The 19,519-nt window shown below is 42.4% G+C and overlaps 1 protein-coding gene across 2 annotated transcripts in view; it reads right to left on the bottom strand.

The window, feature by feature from the left end:
- The window catches only part of STON2 (stonin 2), a 118,728-nt gene that overhangs the window by 8,797 nt on the left and 90,412 nt on the right, over positions 1–19,519 (bottom strand). For both annotated transcript variants that reach the window (XM_067532297.1, XM_067532303.1), the window contains one exon: positions 7,293–9,131. In XM_067532297.1, the coding sequence (XP_067388398.1) occupies positions 7,293–9,131 (1,839 nt within the window). The remainder of the gene's footprint in view (positions 1–7,292; positions 9,132–19,519) is intronic.

Raw genomic sequence — 19,519 nt, 5'->3', positions numbered from 1 at the left:
AAGGGAGTTAACTGAACTTTTGCAGACTTCAAATATGTCTGGACTGAAGTTTTGGGTAAAGGTGCAAGGAGCCTTATCAGGTTTTGCTCTTCCATAATGGAAAAACACCCGGAAACAGATTTCCAAGAAAACTCCAGTTGTCTACATCACAAACACACTTCTATCAAAAACACACTTTAGGAGAAAGTGGAAAAGATTTAATGATAACCCTCCAAAATATTAAAATAATATGGAATTTATTTGTTCTGTGTGTTGCAAAGAAAAGGGTAGTACGCCTTTATTTTCACCAATGAATGGACTCAAAGTAAATAATTAAAACTCCACTGCACTTAAGTCTTGCTTTTCATCTTCAAAACACTTTGCAGACAATTTTAAAAGCACCTAACTGATTTAGGAGACTCCGGCTATGTTTACACGGCAGCTGGGAGGTTTAATTCCCAGCTCGGAGAGCTGTGTTCGAGTTAGTGTGCTAAAAACAGCAGTGTAGCTGTGGCTTAAGTACAACCCTGTCCAAGATCCCAGCTATGTACTTGGACGGTGAGCCTGATCTGCTGCTTGCGCCGCCATGATCACGCTGCTGCTTTCAGTGTGCTAGCCTGAGCAGAGCTAGTGCGTGTACGTCTACCCGAGATGGGAATTACATCTCCCTGCTGCAGTGTAGATGTACCCTAAGGGCATGTCTATGTTGCAATCCACAGGTGTGACTGTAGCCAGTGTAGAAATAGCCAAGCTAGCTCTGATCCAGCTAGATCAAAGCTAGCTTGAGTAACAGTAGCTGTGAAGCTGTGACAGAATGACCAGCTGCACAGAATGGCCCCACCTGCCTGGACCCTGGGTACATACTCAAGTGCTGGTGGCACTGCGGCTTCACTGCTATTGTTACTCAGGTACGTCTGCACTGGCTGCAAAGACACATACCTTAAGTGTCATTTTCAAAAATAGGAGGGCAAGTCCCATTGACTTTTAAAAAATAGGATTTAGACGCTTTGAAAATTGTACCCATTTTTTAATTTAATCCTTAGACCACCACTATGAGGTAAGGAAATATCCCGTTTGAGTCGTGGGAGCTGAGGAACAGAGAGGTTAAAGACCAAACTGTTTCTGACTGCAGCATGGATGCACAAGGAATCTTTCCCATCATTGCACATCTCTTGGCTGGGCACAATGACTGTCTCCCTTGAGCACAGAGATTATGTTCTCCTAGAACCTCTGCCAGCATAATCACTCCAAAAAGGGGGAGTAACACATGGATAAGAGGCAGCATTATATCCACCTTTCCAATGGCCAGTGGAGCTGCCTGGCCATGGACTGGGGAACATGTTGAGCCATCGGGAGGGATGGTATAATGGTACATCACCCTTGGGTGCTAGGGAGCTCCTTGAGGCACAATCCATTCTGGAGCCACCTCGGGATGTAGGGCTTGGGGAAGAGTATGCCTGTGCAGCGACTCCAATGCAGGCCTGTGCCTGAGTCCTATGTGACTTGCCAAAGGCCACAGAGAAAATGACAGTGTCAGAACTGGGACAAGAAGTCAGGAATTCCTGGCTCCTGATCCTGTGTTCGAAAATAGATCTTGGCTGTCTATCAAAGTGGACATTTCCTGAGCTGCAGCAGAGCTATGAGCATGCACATTAAATGCTGTCAAGAACCTCCTAGGAAAGACAGTTCCACCAGTTACAGGCAGGGATGGTAACACTGCTTATTAAGGCTACCCAGCATTTCCCACTAGAAGACCCTCAGAGCCACTGAGCACTCTTGAGCCCAGAACTATCAGGCTGAGAAGGACTCTCCATGCAGTGGCTGCTCCAGGCTCGGGTGGGCCCAGGCACTGGAACTAAGAGCAAGGAATATGCTCTGTGTCAGTCTGTTAAGCACTAACAGCTGTGAGAGGCGCGAGCCTGCTCAGTGAGGATGAACACTTCAGAGATTTTTGCTGCTTTGCTCTAACAACTCTCTACTGAGCATGCAACTTTTCAAAGGCTTATAACTTGGCCACGTTTTGGTGGATTTTCATGTGGACAGTAAATGGCACATCCCCGACACAAAGACCAACCCCTGCCAAATTTCAAGTCCCTGCTTCAAAGCCTGGGTGACTAGATCATTTCAAAGGGAAGATCTGAAAATTTTTTAACATGGGCTAACCAATGGATCTGTCTGTCCCTAGTCTCTTTCTCTGATTCCTCTATGGCTGAAATTAAAAAACAAAATAGCCTGAGAAAAACACCTGACATGTAAAAATTTAAGCCCGAACAGTTAAAGTTTGTCAAAGTTATAAGCAACTGAAAATAGAGTCTTGTAACAGGAAATGTCAGGCAACCTAAATAATAGGCGATGCTACTAGCTCCACCTATAATACAAAAAAACCTGGATAGTGCATAATATAATGAGAAAGAAACTAAACACTGAACGTATTTGTCTGGCAACACAAATAAGCAAGGTCTTTAACTATCACAACAGACATAACATTTATATATCTTAACTGATTGCTTCTTATTGTTTATAGAGTGGCACTGATGCACCTGAGACAAAACAAACATGGATCCTGCTATGAAAAACTTGTAATCTAAGGCCCTCAGCCAACTCCCACCAAACAAAGTCAAGGGTAAAACTTAGACTCATAGACTCAGACTATAAGGTCAGAAGGGACCATTATGATCATCTACCCTGACCTCCTGCACAGCGCAGGCCACAGAACTTCATCCATCCACTCCTATAATAGACCCCTAATGTAAGACTGATTTATTGAAGTCCTCAAATAATGATTTAAAGACTTCAAGGTACAGAGAATCCACCAGCAAGTGACCCAGGCCCCATGCTACAGAGGAAGGTAAAAAAACCCCAGGGCCTATGCCAATCTGCCCTGGGGGAAAATTCCCTCCCAACCCAAAATACGGCGATCAGTTATACCATGAGCATGTGGACAAGACTCACCAGCCAGACACCTGGAAAGAATTCTCTGTAGTAACTCAGAACCTAGTCCATCTAACATCCCATCACAGGCCATTGGGCATATTTACCACTAGTAATCTAAGATCAGTCAATTGCCAAATCAGGATGTCCCATCACACCATCCCTTCCATAAATTTATCAAGCTCAGTCTTGAAGCCAGCTAGGTCTCTTGCCCCCACTGCTCCCCTTGGAAGGCTGTTCCAGAACTTCACTCCCCTCCTGGTTCAGTCCCTACATTAGCCTAAATTATGTTGGCTTACAACATAACATGACCCCATGAACTGTAGTCAGCTGAACTCTGCACAACTGAACTGAGCTAGAAATCATGGGGGGAAGATGTCATTTATTTTTAAACTATGTAATCAATTCTAGTACTATTAACCAGTAACAATACAGGCTAATTTCACTGTGCATGTCATTCAAACATTTATTGTTGGTGCCCACTTCAATATCTGGCACTTATGCTATATAAGTGAAGTGTCTGTGAATGAAAAAAATACACAAAGTTAAAATGACAGATATGGAACCCAGGCAGTCATTCATTGACCTGGGGGTCACAAAATATAACTTCATTATATTTCTATTTCCTGCACCACACCCAATCAGACCCCTCAGCTTGAAAGACAGATAAAATTTAAGTAATAAAACCAAGAGGAAAAGACATAAGACAGATCCATCCTCTTCTGGGCTTCCTGCCTCCCTAAGCCACCGACAGCTCATTCTCACTTTCAAGGACTCAGTCCTGACCATAAGGTCCATGTTGAAAACTGTCTGTGTTTCAGAAATGTTTCCAAGAGACCTGGTTTCAAACTGCCTCCAAAGTTCAGAGGTGCTGAGATCCAGGGTTTTAATTTGGCCCACTTTAGAGGTAGGGTCAGCTAGTATGCTTGGGACTGAATCCATAGCCAAACTGCTCCAAAGTTTAGGATATCTAGATCCAAGATTCTGATTTGGGTTGCACCTCTGCTTTGTTTGTACAGTTTTTTCCCCACAATCATGAGGCCTCTGTATGGATATTTTCTTAGCACTCTTTTGTTCCACTGCCTAGAGGGTAAAAACACATGCTAGTGCTTTTGTACTGAATCACATTGAGTTGTGATTGAAGCTCCGCAGGGCCTATAAACAGGCTCTCTCATCAGCCAGTATCAACATGTTCATTGTGAATCAGAGAAGAGCAACGGAGTACCAAGCTGTTCTAGGAAGAAGTTCAGCAACATACTCCGTGGAATCCTGCCATTAGTTGCTTCCCAGAGAAAAACACAGACTAAATACATGGATTGCTTGATTCAGTCATATGCTTTTCAATTTGTAGCCATAAGCCAATGGCCCAGACACTTGGCAGCAAACTTTCACAGATGGCCTTGGTGGCAGATTATAAAGCTGGAGAGCATAGGGCTTGTTCACATCAGAAATCACAAAGACAAAATATCTGGATAAGTCAGTGAAGCTGCAGGAATAATTCCTAAAAAGACTGGTGCTTGATTTTATGATCTGCAAGTGAGCATTGGGTTAAATGATTTAGGACTTGGCTATCTGAGTGACCCACAGCTCTCCCCATCCAATACCACCTTCAGGCAGTCAGTGAGGACAAGCAGCTAGAGCCCCTTGATGTAAAATGGAGGGGGGCTGCTAGCACAGTATTTTCCATGTGGGTCCCTGAAAGTGGAATTTGCGCTCCCTCTTTGGTCTACCAGAACCAGCATGCATGCAGCAAAGCCCACCTTCTGATAAGGGTTGAAGGATATGGGTGGCTAGATGGGTAGGTCCATATTATTGTTATATTTAGGGCAAATGTTATGGGTGGCTTCACTCAGGCAGATCTCTGTGTAATTTATTTTTATTTGTTATATATTTTGAGTATCTAGAACCATGGGATAAGGCTGTCAAGAAATATAAATAATCCCTGAACGGGAGAGGTGGATTCAAACTATACTAGGCCTGCCTCTACCAATACTTCAGGATTCCTTCCCATACCACCTCCCACAGACATAGTGGCCACGTTATAATGCTTGCCGTCCCTTTCCTTTCCCTCAAATCACACTGTGACCTGACTGGAGGGGTTGTTTGCAGCCAGGACACCCCTTCTTCTCCCAGGTGTAGTAGACAATCAGTCATTACCCCTGAATCCTGTGCTGTGACCCCTGCTGCTCAGTGCTGTGTAGTAGGATTCTCCAAGAGCAGGGACTGCATGTCAGTTTCAGCTTCTCCTGCTGGGAGGCAGATTTAAGGTCACAGACAGAGAGACATGGTCAAAGAAATGGAGACTTGGTTTAACATTTCATATAAGGGAGGCTAGGTGAAAACCAGGCCTGTTTATGTCATCTCAAGGGTTACTCCTCTGTGGCCTGGGGACACTTATAGGGCATGTAGGATTGTACTGGGAACTGAACTCTTGGAAAGTCTCCAGCGTGCTCTCTCTGGTTTTGACTGTCCCTCTACCAATTAATGGCCCAACCAGATGCTTTTTTTCCTGAAGCAGAGAGAGAGAGACATGGTCAAAGAAATGGAGACTTGGTTTAACATTTCACATAAGGTGAAAGTGGGTAAGGGAATATCACTAACAGTTTAATCAGGCAAAAGAGTCAAGAATTCTGGATTCTGGAATCTGTTTGCAATTCTGCTAATGACATGCTGTGTGAATTTAGGCAAGTCACTTAACGTATGTTTACACTTTGAGCTGGAGGTGTAAATTCCAGCTCAAGGACACATACCCACGCTAGCTCTGATGGAGCTAGTGCACTAAAAATAGAATATAGTGGTTGTGGTGTAAGGGGTAGCAGCCCTGAGTACTTGGATGTGTATGTACTCAGGGCAGCTAGCCCCTCCCACTGCCACAGCTACACTCTGTTTTTAGCATACCAGCTTGATCAGAGCTCACATGGTTATGTCACTTTGTGTTGTAAATTACACCTTCCAGCTTGAAGTACAGACATACACTTTAGTCTCTGTGGGCTTCAGTTTTCACAGCAGTAATGTCTGTAAAGCACATTGAGATCCTCAGATGGACGGTGCCAGAGAAGAATAATTCTTACTGAACAACGTCCCCTGACATGAGGGGGTCATGCAGGTGGGACAGTGGGATTTTCCTAGCAAGCACATCATTTGCCTGTAGGATCAGGCTGATAGTATGGCGTTTTCCAGGCATGCTGCTATTGACATGAGATTAGTCTTTTATCCTGATGTTTCTTTTTATTCTTCCTACTCCCCTGCTCCAAAATAAACTCTCCAGGCCTCCTTTGTTGTCAGAGTGATGTCTCTCCAGGTTTGTACTCTGGTGGAGCCCTTATTGAGCTGAAGAGTGATCCAAAAGATGAGGAGCACCTGGGTCAATGCTTTCCTCCTCTCTGCCAAACGAGAACAGATGTTTTCAGAAAGGACCAAGGCAGGAGCAATACTGAACTTTTCTTGCAGGGAAAAAGTGCAGGCAGGAACCTGCCCAGTGAGGCAGCTACAGCAAGTCAGTGCTTTAAACAGCATTTATGCAAAGAACTGCATTAGCCCATGGTATGGGAACCAGAAAGGGAAATTCACTATAAACAGAAAGTAAACTAGTTTGCTCAAATTTCACTGCCTAAACTGGGTGAACGGCAGAAAATTAACAAATGGCAGTGATGGTAAATAGTAAATTAGATTTTGAAGATTATTTGAATGTTAATAGTTAAAGGTATAATTATAAGAAACAGGGCAGACCAGATTTTTAAGTTACATGATTTACCTTGATAGTGTCCCTTTACATGTTAAATCAAGTCTTAGTCCCTGTCCACACTAGCTGCAAAGATGTAGCCACAAATTGTTGCTTGGAATGCTTTTAGCTTGTAATGTCTACATAGTGCCCTATGTCTACATACAATTGCCATACCCGGTATGTGGGTTGCAGCACATACAGTGAGACATTTATCTCATGTCTCGCTGAACAAGTGCAAGCTACAACATTGTGGACAGTAAGCCACAAGGGCTGGAGCTACAGTGATTCAGCTGGTCCCCCTAAAATTCCACAATACAGTGCCTTGCATTTGGAAATTACCCAAAAAATACCTATTTTCAGAAACAGTGTAGAGCATTATGGAAAGCTGAGAAAAGAGTCCCAGAATGCTCTGGCAAAACTATGGTGGAAAGGTGTATTTGCATGCGGCTACACCAAAATGGTTTTGTCAAAAACAGTGTTTCTTTCTGAGACACATTAAACCACTATTAGGACGAGTAAGCCAACCAGCCATTTCATTTAACTGATGCCCCAAGGACAACAGTTTATCCACTGAGCCATGTAACTCCAACGTCCCCCAGTCTCCAAAATACACCTTTCTTTTCAGTTTATCCACTCAGAGACAGTACTCTCTACTCACCTGAGTTTTTGTCAGGCAGCCGGTTTATCCTCCATACAATGGAATTAAAGGCATGTTCATATTTGGCAGTTCCCAAAGTTACTCTCATTACTGGCTCAGAACCAGACACGCTGGTTGATCCAAAACTGGCACCCTTGTTCACCTTGGCCTTCAAAGACTTTTCTCCCAGAACACCTTCTCTGCGGAAATTTTTCACCCACTCATTTGGCACTGGATAGCGGACCATCACATTTTCACAGGGGACCTGAGTGAGAGGGTCACGGTTGGAGGAGAACCCAGTGGACATCATCAGCCAGCTCTGGACCTCCACTTCAGCACCATTGACAGTGGCTGCCGTTCGCAGAGTGAAAGGCAAAGTCTTCTCAGTAAACACAGTCCTGAATCGCATCAGCTCGAATCGGCAAGCATCCAAGGGATTAAACTGGATAATGTGGGAACTGTTAAACATTTCCTCATCCACGCATGAATGGAACTGGCAGTTATACAACTTAATCCACTTAGTGGTAGTGGTAGGCATAATATCCTGCCGTGCAACGATTTCATTCCCTTTGATAAGGATGTCATTAAGGCCCAGCCTGCATTCTGCAAGGCCGGAAAGGAAGCTGAGAACATGTATATGTGTCTGCACGCTGTGCTGGAGAATCCTATTGTCTCCTTTGGCTAAGACGCCATGAAACTCATCCTTGACATCAACAGTGATTTCTTCCTCTTGATAGTTTAATCCTACTGTGCTCAGATCTGTTGATGAGGCTGGCAAATCCATTAGTATGTCCTGAACTGTGCTGATGAAGCTAAGGAAGTCTTCATAATTAGTAGTTCCTAGCTTTATCACTTGTTCCCTTTCTGCTGCGTGGCTGACTGCTGGTTTGGGCTGATACTTCCTTTTCTCCTTGTAAACAGTGCGGTCTATCCGCACGCTGTGTATCCTTCCATTCTCATCATAGTTTTGGAGCTTTGGCTCTGAAATCTCATGACTGATCTCAAGTTTGAATTCCCTGAAGGGCTTCTCCAGTCCCTTCTCATAAAAAAGCTGTAGATATCCGCTCTCAGTCAGCTTGACATAGATCGGCCCCCAATGTCTAGATGACATGATGTTCTTCTTCTCCGGTATCCTGAGCATCATTGGCCAGCCATCCTTGGGCTGAGATGGGGCCAAGTTCAATAAGGCACCATCTAGCTCACATGGCACCATGGGGTCGTCATCAGGCAGAGTTGGGCTGCTCAGGTGATCCGGATCCCCAATCCGGAGCCGCTTCAGCTGCTCGACAGCATCTGTGTGAGTTAAGTTTTTGCTTGACTCATTGAAGCTGATGGTATCAGGTTCTTGGCAGAGGATAATAAGAGAGTCTCTTTGGCTTTGGCCTGGTGCGCTGGAGAGAGAGGAGCTGTGGGAACGCTTATCTTGTTCTTCTAAGAATGTGCTGAATGGGTTGATGGATGAGGGCTGGACATCTCGCAGTGACTCATCCAGGAAGGGGTTAGTAGCGCTCCAGGGTGGCGTTCCAACAGAAGGCAGGATATTTAAAGAGGAAAGATCAAGCTTTTGAACTTTAGAGAGGTCCACCAATGTGCTCCTGGGGCGCTCCCTCTTCTTATAGGATGCAGAGAGGTTATAGTTCACATCTGCAATCTGCGTTGCTATTGGTGGGATGTCTGCTTTCAAGGGAGAAAGGTTCTGTAGGGAAGGAGAGCTGACTTCATTGTCATCAAAAGTCACCCAGCTGGGGAAACGAGCTGTCGTTGGGGTGGCAGAGAACCCATTCATGGGGGTGCTGTTTAGCTGCCAGTTGACAGCCTCCATATCTACCTCTTCATCTTCCTGGAAAGACGAGGAATTGTCTTTAAAGAGAGAGAGAGAGAGAAAAGGAAAATTTGAGTCCATTAGTCTGACGCCAACTAGTTCTTTTCTCTAAAAGAGAAAACTTTTTGGGCACAGTAGTTTGCATGCACAAAATGGGCTAATTCGCATGCTATGCAAGGGAACTGGTCAAACAACTTGGCTGAAAGGCCATAGAGTCTGATAAGAGTTACTGAGGGACCAGGTCCCAGTCATCTCCAAAGGGACAGAGAAACAAAGGTGGAAAGAAGCAGCAGGAAACAGGAGAAAAGAGGAATGATAGTGGGCATTGTTCCTCCCTCTTCTCTCCCAAACAAAACCAAACCAAACCTAAAAGAAGAAAACAAACACCTACCACATTGCAGCCATTTTTTCTGTAATTTTTTCCTTTGTAGTTTTCTTCTTTTATTCCCTCTCTCCTCTCATTCCTTCTCTCTCCTTTTTCCTCTTTTGTTCCTTCTCTTCCTCCTTTCTCTCTTGTTCCTTCTCTTTCTGTTCTTTCCTTTTTGCTCCCTCTCCCCCCTGTGCTTTTGGGTTGTTGAATCCAATGGGAAGAGAGAGTGAAAGTGGTGGAAGGTCTTTTTTCTGCCACTCCCACTCCATCTCCATGTGCTTCAGGTGCCCTATTGCTGTTAGCATTAAAGCACATGGGGGGAAGAGCATAAGCACTGGAAAAGTTGCTTGCATGACATTCTTTGCACAGGAGACATTCAACAAGGCTGTTTACTTGGCCTGTCCTGTGGGGAATAATCAGTCAGCTCTATGATGTCTGTGAAATGCCTCTCAGGGAAGTTATGAGCTAATGATGTAGGATAAGCTAAAGAAAGGTATATTTCAGGCCTATCTTATGCAAGCTTTCCCCACATTCTCTTAGTCTAGCACACTATTTTGACCTGTAACAGTTCCTATTATTTTAGACCTGAGCCTCCCATACACAGCTTTGCCAATGCACTTCACTCCTGACCTGCACCACCCTCTGCTATTCCTGTCCTGGATGTTTCCCGACTAAATGTTCCAATGGTGGTGAATTGTGTGGTGGTTTTTATATACAGAACACACGCAATTTGGCACGTTCTGAGGCTGAAGTGTTTAATCTCCATTGGCTTGGAGAGCAGGATCACAGAAGCTGCTCCCAATAATGGGTATCCTGTGTGGAATTATAATCTGTTGCTGCTGCTGTTGCACCATGGGCTCACCATACTTAAGATACAGAAATGTCAACATCCTTACCGCTTAAATTTGCATCAAAATGCAGATTATGTACTTTGCAAAACTCATAATTCTGCAGTGCAAGCAAAAAAGAGACTGTAAAAACCACACTGTGGTGCTGCCTATATTTGCAGTCTAGGCAACTTCTGTGTCATATCTGCTTATTGCGTTGACAAAAACAAGCATTTAAAGTGCTGACACTTTCTTGGAGGAGAGAGCTTGATTCCCATCTGCCTCACTCATCATCAACAAAATCTGAGAGCTGAATTCTGATTCCAACTGTTGTCTGCTAAACTGAACACAGAAGTTAGGAAACAAAGTTGGAGACAGAGCTCTGGTACACCATAGTTACAAAAGGATAATGACACTTACCCAACCTTGTAAAACTATATGGAACGTGCTATAGCATTATTATTGTGATCACTGGTGAGTGTGAATGAAGAAGAAAGAATCCATCTAAGTTTTCAGACCCCAGTTTAATAATAAAATAATAATAATATATAGCTCCTATATAATGCTTTTCTTCTGTATATTTCAAAGTGCTTTATAAAAGAAAATGTCACTATCTCAGTTTATCAGATTTCCTCCTTACTGTGCACCCTCAACCAGGTCTTAGCTTTGCACATAGGATGGGACTCTTGTATAAATGCTAAACACAGTTCCTGCTCCTGGCTGGCATATTTGGGAGAGGCAATATATCCTGCACGCTCCTTCAATAAGCTTCCGGCCCAGGTCTACACACGGATTTGGGAGGAAAGAGTGACTTTCACTTCCACACCCTTCCCCCAAACCTGCTCCAAAGCGCATATATATATATATATATATATATATATATATATATATATATATATATATATATATACGCATATTTTTTTTTTTTTAATTACCAAATACAAAACTGACCTCAGTGGGAACTGGCCTGCTGCTCCCTATTCCCCATTCCCACACTGCTAATCCTCTCTATAAGTAGCATCTCTCTTCAGTGGCCAGCGTGGTGCTTGGAGAAAGAGCAAAGGGAATGTAAAGATGTGGTAAAGAGACTCTCAATTTTCCAGTCATCTTGGACACAGAATTTCTTGCTTCTCTTATGACTGGTGACATTACATGCAAACAGGGTCTTTGTTTCTTATGAGCTCACCTGCTCCTGCTGCTTATTTCCTGCCAAGATCATAATCCCTCCTTTGTGATATCACAGCAATCGACTTGCAGAAACCAACTGTGATGCCACAAACACAGGATTAGGACATCAGATGAGTGGGACTGGGGAGTGGTAGATGAACAGAGATCCAGATTTCATACAAGAGCCCCTAGAAATACAGGCAGCACGCCCACCAAAAAGAACATCTGTCAGAGAGTTTTCCCCAAGGGTGTAAGCAGGTCTTTTAAAAAACAAAGCTGCTTTTGTGAAACAGGAGCATGTAAAGAAATCAGATCATGGACCTGGGAGGCAACAGGCCCTCTCTATCCCACTCTGAAATCAAATTAAATACAGTGTTCAGTTGCCAAACTGGAGGAAGCTCAGAGAATAATAATAAATACTGTTTAAGGGCTGGAGGAATTACACTGGTGAGGAGAGCTAAACAGGCACAGTTTGGCTAATGACTAAAGATTGGGGAAATATTATCACTGTCTAGCTAATATTTGACGGATGTAAACATGGGCTAGGGACAGAAACTTAGCTTGGTCTGCACGGTTATAATTAAGAGGAGGGGGATAAAATTAAGGAAAAGATAATGTAGGATAAACATCAGGAAATATTTCCTGAGAATTGGATGTGCTAGTCTGTGGAATAGACTCCCAAGGGAAATGGTGGAAGTTCCAATACATGGTCTAATCTGATTGTAAATGGCCTAATATATTGTGTGGAATAATCTTGAACAGGCCAGAGAACGGGCTAGTTGGGACTGAATGGGATTGTCTCCATCTCTAATTTAAATGAGTGTATAAGAACAGCCATACTGGGACAGACCTATGGTCCATCAAGCCCAGTATTCTGTCTTCTGACAGTGGCCAATGCTAGGTGCTTCAGAGGGAATTAATAGAACAGGTAATCATCAAGTGATCCTTCCCATTGGCCATTCCCAGTCTCTGTCAAACAGCAATCCCTGCCTATCCTGGCTAATAGCCACTGATGGACCCATCTTCCAGGAACTTACCTACTTCTTTTTTGAACCCCATTATAGTCTTGGTCTTCACAACGTCCTCTGGCAAGGAGTTCCACAGGTTGACTGTGTGTTGTGTGAAGAAATACTTCCTTTTGTTTGTTTTAAACCTGTTTCCTAGTAAGTTAATTTGCTGACCCCTAGTTTTTGTGTTAGGAGAAGGACTAAGTAACATTTCCTTATTTACTTTCTCCTGACAAGTCCTGGTTTTATAGATCTCTATCACATCCCCTCTTAGTCATCTCTTTTCCAAGCTGAAAAGTCCCAGTCTTATTATCTCTCCTCATATGGAAGCTGTTCCATAATCCTAATCATTTTAGTTGCCCTTTTCTATACCTTTTCCAATTCCAATATATCTTTTTGGGATGGGGCGACCAGATCTGCACACAGTATTCAAGTGTGGGCATACCATGGATTTATAAAGAGGCATACAATATTTTCTGTCTTATTATCTATCCCTTTCCTAATGATTCCCAACATTCTGTTAGCTTTTTTGACTGCTGCTGTACACTGAGTTGATATTTTCAGAGAACTATCCACAATGACAAAGATCTTTTTTGAGTGGTAACAACTTATTTAGACCCCATCATTTTGTATGTATAATTAGGATTATGTTTTCCAATGTGCATTACTTTGCATTTATCAACACTGAATTTCATTTGCCATTTTGTTGCCCAGTAACCTAGTTTTGTGAGATCTCTTTGTAACACTTCGCAGTCTGCTTTGGACTTAACTATCTTGAGTAGTTTTGTATCGTCTGCAAATGTTGTATCCTCCCTGTTTACCCCTTTTTCCAGATCATTTATGAATATGTTGAACAGCACTGGTGCCTGTGCAGATCCCCCAGGGATCTCTCTATTTATCCCCTCTCCATTCTGAGAACTGACCATTTATTCTTACCCTTTGTTTCCTATCTTTTAACCAGTTACTGATCCAGAAGAGGACCTTCCCTCTTATCCTGTGACCGCTTACATTGCATAAGAGCCTTTGTGAATAGTCTTCTCAAAGGCTTTCTGAAAATTTACATACACTATATCCACCGAGTCACCCTTGTTCACATGCTTGTTGACCCCCTCAAAGAATTCTAGTAAACTGGTGAGGTACAATTTCCCTTTACAAAAAACATATTGACTCTTCTCCAAAAAATTGTATTCATCTATGTGTCTGATAATTCTGTTCTCAACCAATTAGCCTGGTACTGAAATTAAGTTTACAGACCTGTAATTGCCAGGATCACCTCTGGAGCCTTTTAAAAATATTGGCATCACATTAGCTATCCCCCAATCATCTTGTACAGAAGCTGATTTAAATGATAGGTTGCATGCCACAGTTAGTAGTTCTGCAATTTCACATTTGAGTTCCTTCAGAACTCTTGGGTGAATACCATCTAGTCCTGGTGACTTATTGCTGTTTATCAGTTTGTTCCAAAACCTCCTCTAATGACACCTCAATCTGAGACAGTTCCTCAGATTCGTCACCTAAAAAGAATAGCTCAGGTTTGGGAATCTTCCTCACATCCTCAGCCATGAAGACTGATGCAAATAATTAATTTAGTTTCTCTGCAGTAGCTTTATCTTCCTTGAGTGCTCCTTTAGCATCTCGAGTATCCAGTGGCCCCACTGGTTGTTTAGCAGGCTTCCTGCTTCTGTTGTACTTAAACCATGTTTTGCTGTTACTTTTTGAGTCTTTGGCTAGCTGTTCTTCAAATTCTTTTTTGGCCTTCCTAATTATATTTTTACACTTCACTTGTATGAATCTGTGAGATCATTTTTTTTTAAACACAAAGGGAATTTTTTCACTCCAAGATACAAACATCAGAATTTCTTAATTCAAAGTGAGAGACCCTTCAATACAGTGGCACTTTGAAGGTGCAGCTACAAGAGCATCCTATTGGCTGAACAGTTAAGAGCAGTACTTTACCACCCTGCAGGAATAGCTGTTAAGCATGTTAATATTTCCACTACACCAAATAAATCAAGACTTGCTGACAGAGAGCAGAAGACCTGACAGAGAATGAATCCCAAATGAGAAGAGTTAGTTCTTCACTAAAGAAAATAAAAAGCTGTCAAAATAAAGCATTCAAGCCCCTTTGTCTCTCTTGCTTGACATGCTTTGTTTCTGCAAAGCAAATGACTTTTATAGATATATCTTTAGCCAAAATTAAAATTTCTTTTAGCTGCTTAAATGGCCTTGCCAGGACATCTGCCATTGCGCCAGCCCTGCTGCCCAATATTACCAGACACATCCAGGTAGATCATCCTTACCATGCCTCTAAAAAAAGTCTAGGCAGTATAGTGGAAAGCCACTCTATGCTATTAGATGTTCAGGCAGGGGCCCTTGCTGTATTACTACACCTTCCAGTTTCTTGCTGTTGCACTGACTCTACAAGATCAGCAAATAGCAGCAGCAAAAGGTTAACATTACAGAATTGCAAACTAAGAATGGTACTAAACAATAAAGAAGGTGGCAAGTGGAAAATCTCATTGTGTATCCCAAGCTTCTTATAATTCACTACACGAGAATGGAGTCATTGATTTGCTTTATTGCTTCATTTAATTTTTCTCTATTTAATTTTTTTTTGTCTGAAGTCTCTTCTGTTAGCAGCCACCAAGTGTCATGTTACCTCTAACCTGGGAAAAATAGCTGCCAAACAGCTGCTTGAGGAATTGATGCCTTGTAAGCTCTTTATGGGATTTGGTAGAACTAGAGTCACATAGATAGGAAGAAGCTCCCAAAGACATTAAATCCCTTGAAATGAAGCGAGATCTGGTTAGGATTATTGCTGTGGGAAATGGACTCGGCGTAAAAGCTTGACTTTTCATTGCATATAATAAACAATTTAAGTACCGGTACTATACACAAGGGAACCTATATACTGCTTTGGAAAACTTGGGTGGCAATATGTTCTTCTCATGGATGCCCTGAACACTGTTGCTGGGTTTGGAGATCACTTAGGCTTAGGCTATGTTTACACTGGCGGTGGCAAAATCGCCGCCGCCAGTTCGATCTTTCATGATCGATTGAGTGGTCAGTGAGACCCGCTCAATCAATGAGGGAGTCAACTTAATAAGCCCACCTCCTCAACTAGCGTAGTGCTGAGCCAACAGGAACACTTTTCCCGTCGGCTCAGCACAATGTGAACAGTGCGCAGAAGCAGTCGACGGGAGTTACACAAACTACTCTGCGTAGTTTGCATAACTCCCGTCGACTGCCGCCGAATTTCCAGGTAAGTGTGAACAAGCCCTTAGTCTACAGTAGAAAAGGTTTTCTGGTATAGTTATGTCAGTTCCGTAAAAAAAAAAAAAGCTACACTGGCAAAGCACTTTTTTTGGTTTTGTTTTTGCTGGTAACTATGTCTACTCTAAGCTATAAACTGATAAACTATGTCTACTCTACTCTAAAGCTTTTGCCAGTATATAAATGTATAAAACAAACAAACAAAAAATCACACTCTTAACTGACGTTATTACACAGAAAAATTTCTAGTGTCTTTCTGGCCTTAGTGAATCAATCCAGCACTGAGGAAGCCAGTTACAAAGGTGACAGCTTCTATCTACATATAAGCAATGATAGGAAAGGAAAAAGCACAGATAAAGAGAAACTGGGTGAAATCTAGTATTAGATTGTTGAGCATATGTTTGAGCATGGCTAGAACATAAGAATTTCCATACTGGGTCATAGCAATGGTCAATCTAGCTGAGTATCCTGTCTCCGACAGTGGCCAACATCAGAGCTTCACTGGGAGTGTACAGAATAGGGCAGTTGGAGTGAGTTTCTGTTGGTGAGAGAGAGAAGCTTTTGAGCCACACAGAGCTCTTCTTTTCAGGTCTGTAGCTGTGATTCCCAGAGTACCTTTCTCAGGCCTGGAGAAGAGCTCTGTGTGACTGGAAAGCTTGTCTCTCTCACCAATAGAAGTTGGTCCAGTAAAAGATATTACCTCACCCACTTTGTCTCTCTAATATCCTGGGACTGACACAGCTACAGTTACACTGCATATTTCATAGGTTAACACACAACACTAATACAAAAGAACTGCCCATGAGTATACCCTCCAAACCTTCAGGCCACTTCCTCTTCAATGGCCTCAGAGAAGAGAGTGAAAAGATGGCTTTTTCCAAGATCTTCAGTAAGGTGAGGAGAGGCAACCCCCCTCTTTATAGAGACCCCACTGGGGAGTGAAGGAGGACAGTAGGAGGTTGGCTGGGAAACCTGAATGTCTAGGCACCAACGAGCTGCTGCTAAGGCATACATTTTCAAACGTGATTTTGGGTGTCCAACTTGAGATGCCCAAAGACCTGATTTGCAGAGGTGCTGAGCTCTGACAGATTCCACTGACTTCAAGTGGTGGAATTATTACTCAGTCCACCTGAAAATCAGGCCTTAAGTGTTTCTGGTTGGGTGCACAAAATTGGTGGCCACTTTTTAAAATGGTGACCTAGTTCTAGAAAGGCTGGATATTTCCATGATCCCTTCTGTCAGTGCAATACTGCAAACACTCCAGCTCCTGAGGGGTCACCTCCTGCAGAAGTTTTCCATGACTTCTGTTGAGGGGTCTTTCACTCAAAAGTACAGCTGGCTGGAAAATGGAAAAAAGAAATCTTTCATAAATATTTTCATTTTCATTTCCATTTTTTGCTGAAATTTCATTTTCTTTAATATTTTCTGAACAGCCATGCTCAGAAGCACCTAATCAGCATTGATGGGATCATTCTGCACAGAGAAAGGGATTTGGAGAGAGTTTTATTTCCTAATTCATTAATGTTTCTATCAGCCACACAAGTCCATTTCTGGCCACCACACATGCTATTTGACAACTTATCAGCTATCAATGAACACCTGACGATCCACTCGTAGGAGAAAAAATTAAAGATGAGTAAGACAGATACTCATCATTAACTCCCTAAATGCATCATTTATAAACATTTAACACTTTAATCCCCTATCTTTTTAAATATGTTGTTATAAAAATTACATTCTGGACTCACATTTAAGGCACATTTCAAAAACAGCATATTTAGTTAATAAACTGGTACAAAAAGATACAAAAATGAACAAAATTTGAAACAGAATTCATTGGTGCTCTCCTTCCGCACCCCCCATACACACAGATCATGCTGAACAATTAGAAATATCCTATCGGAACGGTAACACTTCATTTCACCATATTGTATTTGACTTGAAATGTATGCAGCTAAATTGTTCAAACTTGTGTACCCAAATGTAGGCACCTACACTGGTGGCCTGGTTAACAACAGTGGAGTTTCATATCAAACCTGCAGCAGTTCTAACCTGAAGTGCTGAAAAGTCCACTCCCTGCAGAGAGCTAATGACTACTTAAGTATGGTTCCAATGCTTGGATTAATGTAACTAAATCGTGACAATTCTCGATAGAAGTAAAATTGCCTAAATGGCTGTTTCTAGATTAACATCATCCCTGTTTCAAATATACAGATGAATTGCATTGCATTTGCATTCAGTGAATTGAGCACTAACTTCTACGAGGATTGCTTCATTTCGTTGTAAATGTAAGACATCACACAGCACAGTAGACTCTAAACTGGAGACCAAATACAATTAAGTTTTGGGTCAAATAGCAAATCCTTTATCCACATGACTATTTTATAAGGGCAATTCTGTCCCCACTCTTACGTGGCTTCAGAAGTTCCCTGATGCACCAGAACTGGTGTGGTTCCATTATACAGGACAGGGCATGGGGGGAGGGACAGCATTTTAGATGCTGCAGAGACAACCCGGCCAACCATTTACTCAGAGTAGATGTTCTAGGCCTACTCCAACCCCAAGGCTAGAGTAGCCGTTACAGAACAGACCTGCTGCTCCTCGGTGGCTCTCTTGTTGTGACAATGCTGAACTGGACTGCTTCTAGGAGACAAACTGTAAGAGATTTAAGGCCCATTCATTATCACCCAGGAGTTTTGGGGAAAGGCTTAAAACCACTTAACCAATCCATGCTAGGAACCTTGTTTGAATTTTGTTTTGGGAACTAGACTTGTGTTGATATGTTCCTAGACTGTTTAATGATATGTTTCAAAACTATAAAGGCATAACTTATACTGAGATTTTTCAAGGTTGCCTTGTTTTTAAATAACATTGAGTTAAAAGGCTACTGAAACAGGAGTGTCAACAGCAGAGTAGCTTTCCATGGACTTATTAAAAACGCACAGGACTCTGAAGGATGTGGCTTTTGCTGACTTTGCTGGCACCTTGACCTTTCCTTTGTTCTTTGTCTACTCAAAGTTACAGGTCTAATGGGTGTCAAACCTATTGAACACAAGCCATGGTGTTTGTTGGTTTTTAATCAACATACTCTAGCCAGTCCCAAATTTGGTCTTTGTCTTCTTCCCTGACATGGTGTCTGCTGGCTTCTGCTATCAGAAAAGAGAAGGAAAGTGTTTCCCAACAACTAGACCTCATCTCTGATTCAGAATTCTAGCTGACCTTACCTTCAGTAGACCAAGATCAGACTGGCCTAGAGAACTGTCACAGCTGCAGGCCTGAAACAACCTTACAACCAACCACATCTGATAGTAACAGAGATTCTTTCCTTTTCCTCCTCCTGTTCCTTTCTGATGCTTTTGTCTGTGTTCAACTGGGAATACTGATTTAATAAATCAAAGGTTTAATTAATCAAAGGTTTGTGAATGAGCAGAACACAGTTTGATGACAACATGGATATTTCTATGGTTAGAGAAAAGGTTTCAGAAAACAAAGCTGGTTTTATAATTTAGTTTTCCTGCACAACTACATTTAATAATGCTGAATGTTTTCATTATGTTTTCATGTTTCGTGTTTCATTATGTGCTTATTGAGAAGGGGAGCCTTGGGCCATTAAAAAGAACTCCAAATTCAGTAATAACCATGAATGCATAAAGTAAAATCTCAGTAACCCATAAACTAAAATATTCCCCTTGCACGCATGGAGATCCCCATCTCAAACTGCTGCTGGCAGCAGGCTTTGGGCCTAAGGGTAATGGGCTGGATGGAGAAATTAACGGACAAAG

Source organism: Emydura macquarii, unplaced genomic scaffold (genome assembly GCF_026122565.2).
Source record: "Emydura macquarii macquarii isolate MOO-44397 ecotype Brisbane River unplaced genomic scaffold, CSIRO-AGI_Emac_v2 contig_374, whole genome shotgun sequence".
Lineage (NCBI taxonomy): Eukaryota > Metazoa > Chordata > Testudines > Chelidae > Emydura > Emydura macquarii.
Note: the sequence above shows the minus strand (reverse complement) of the source record. Positions and strands in the feature narration are given on the sequence as shown.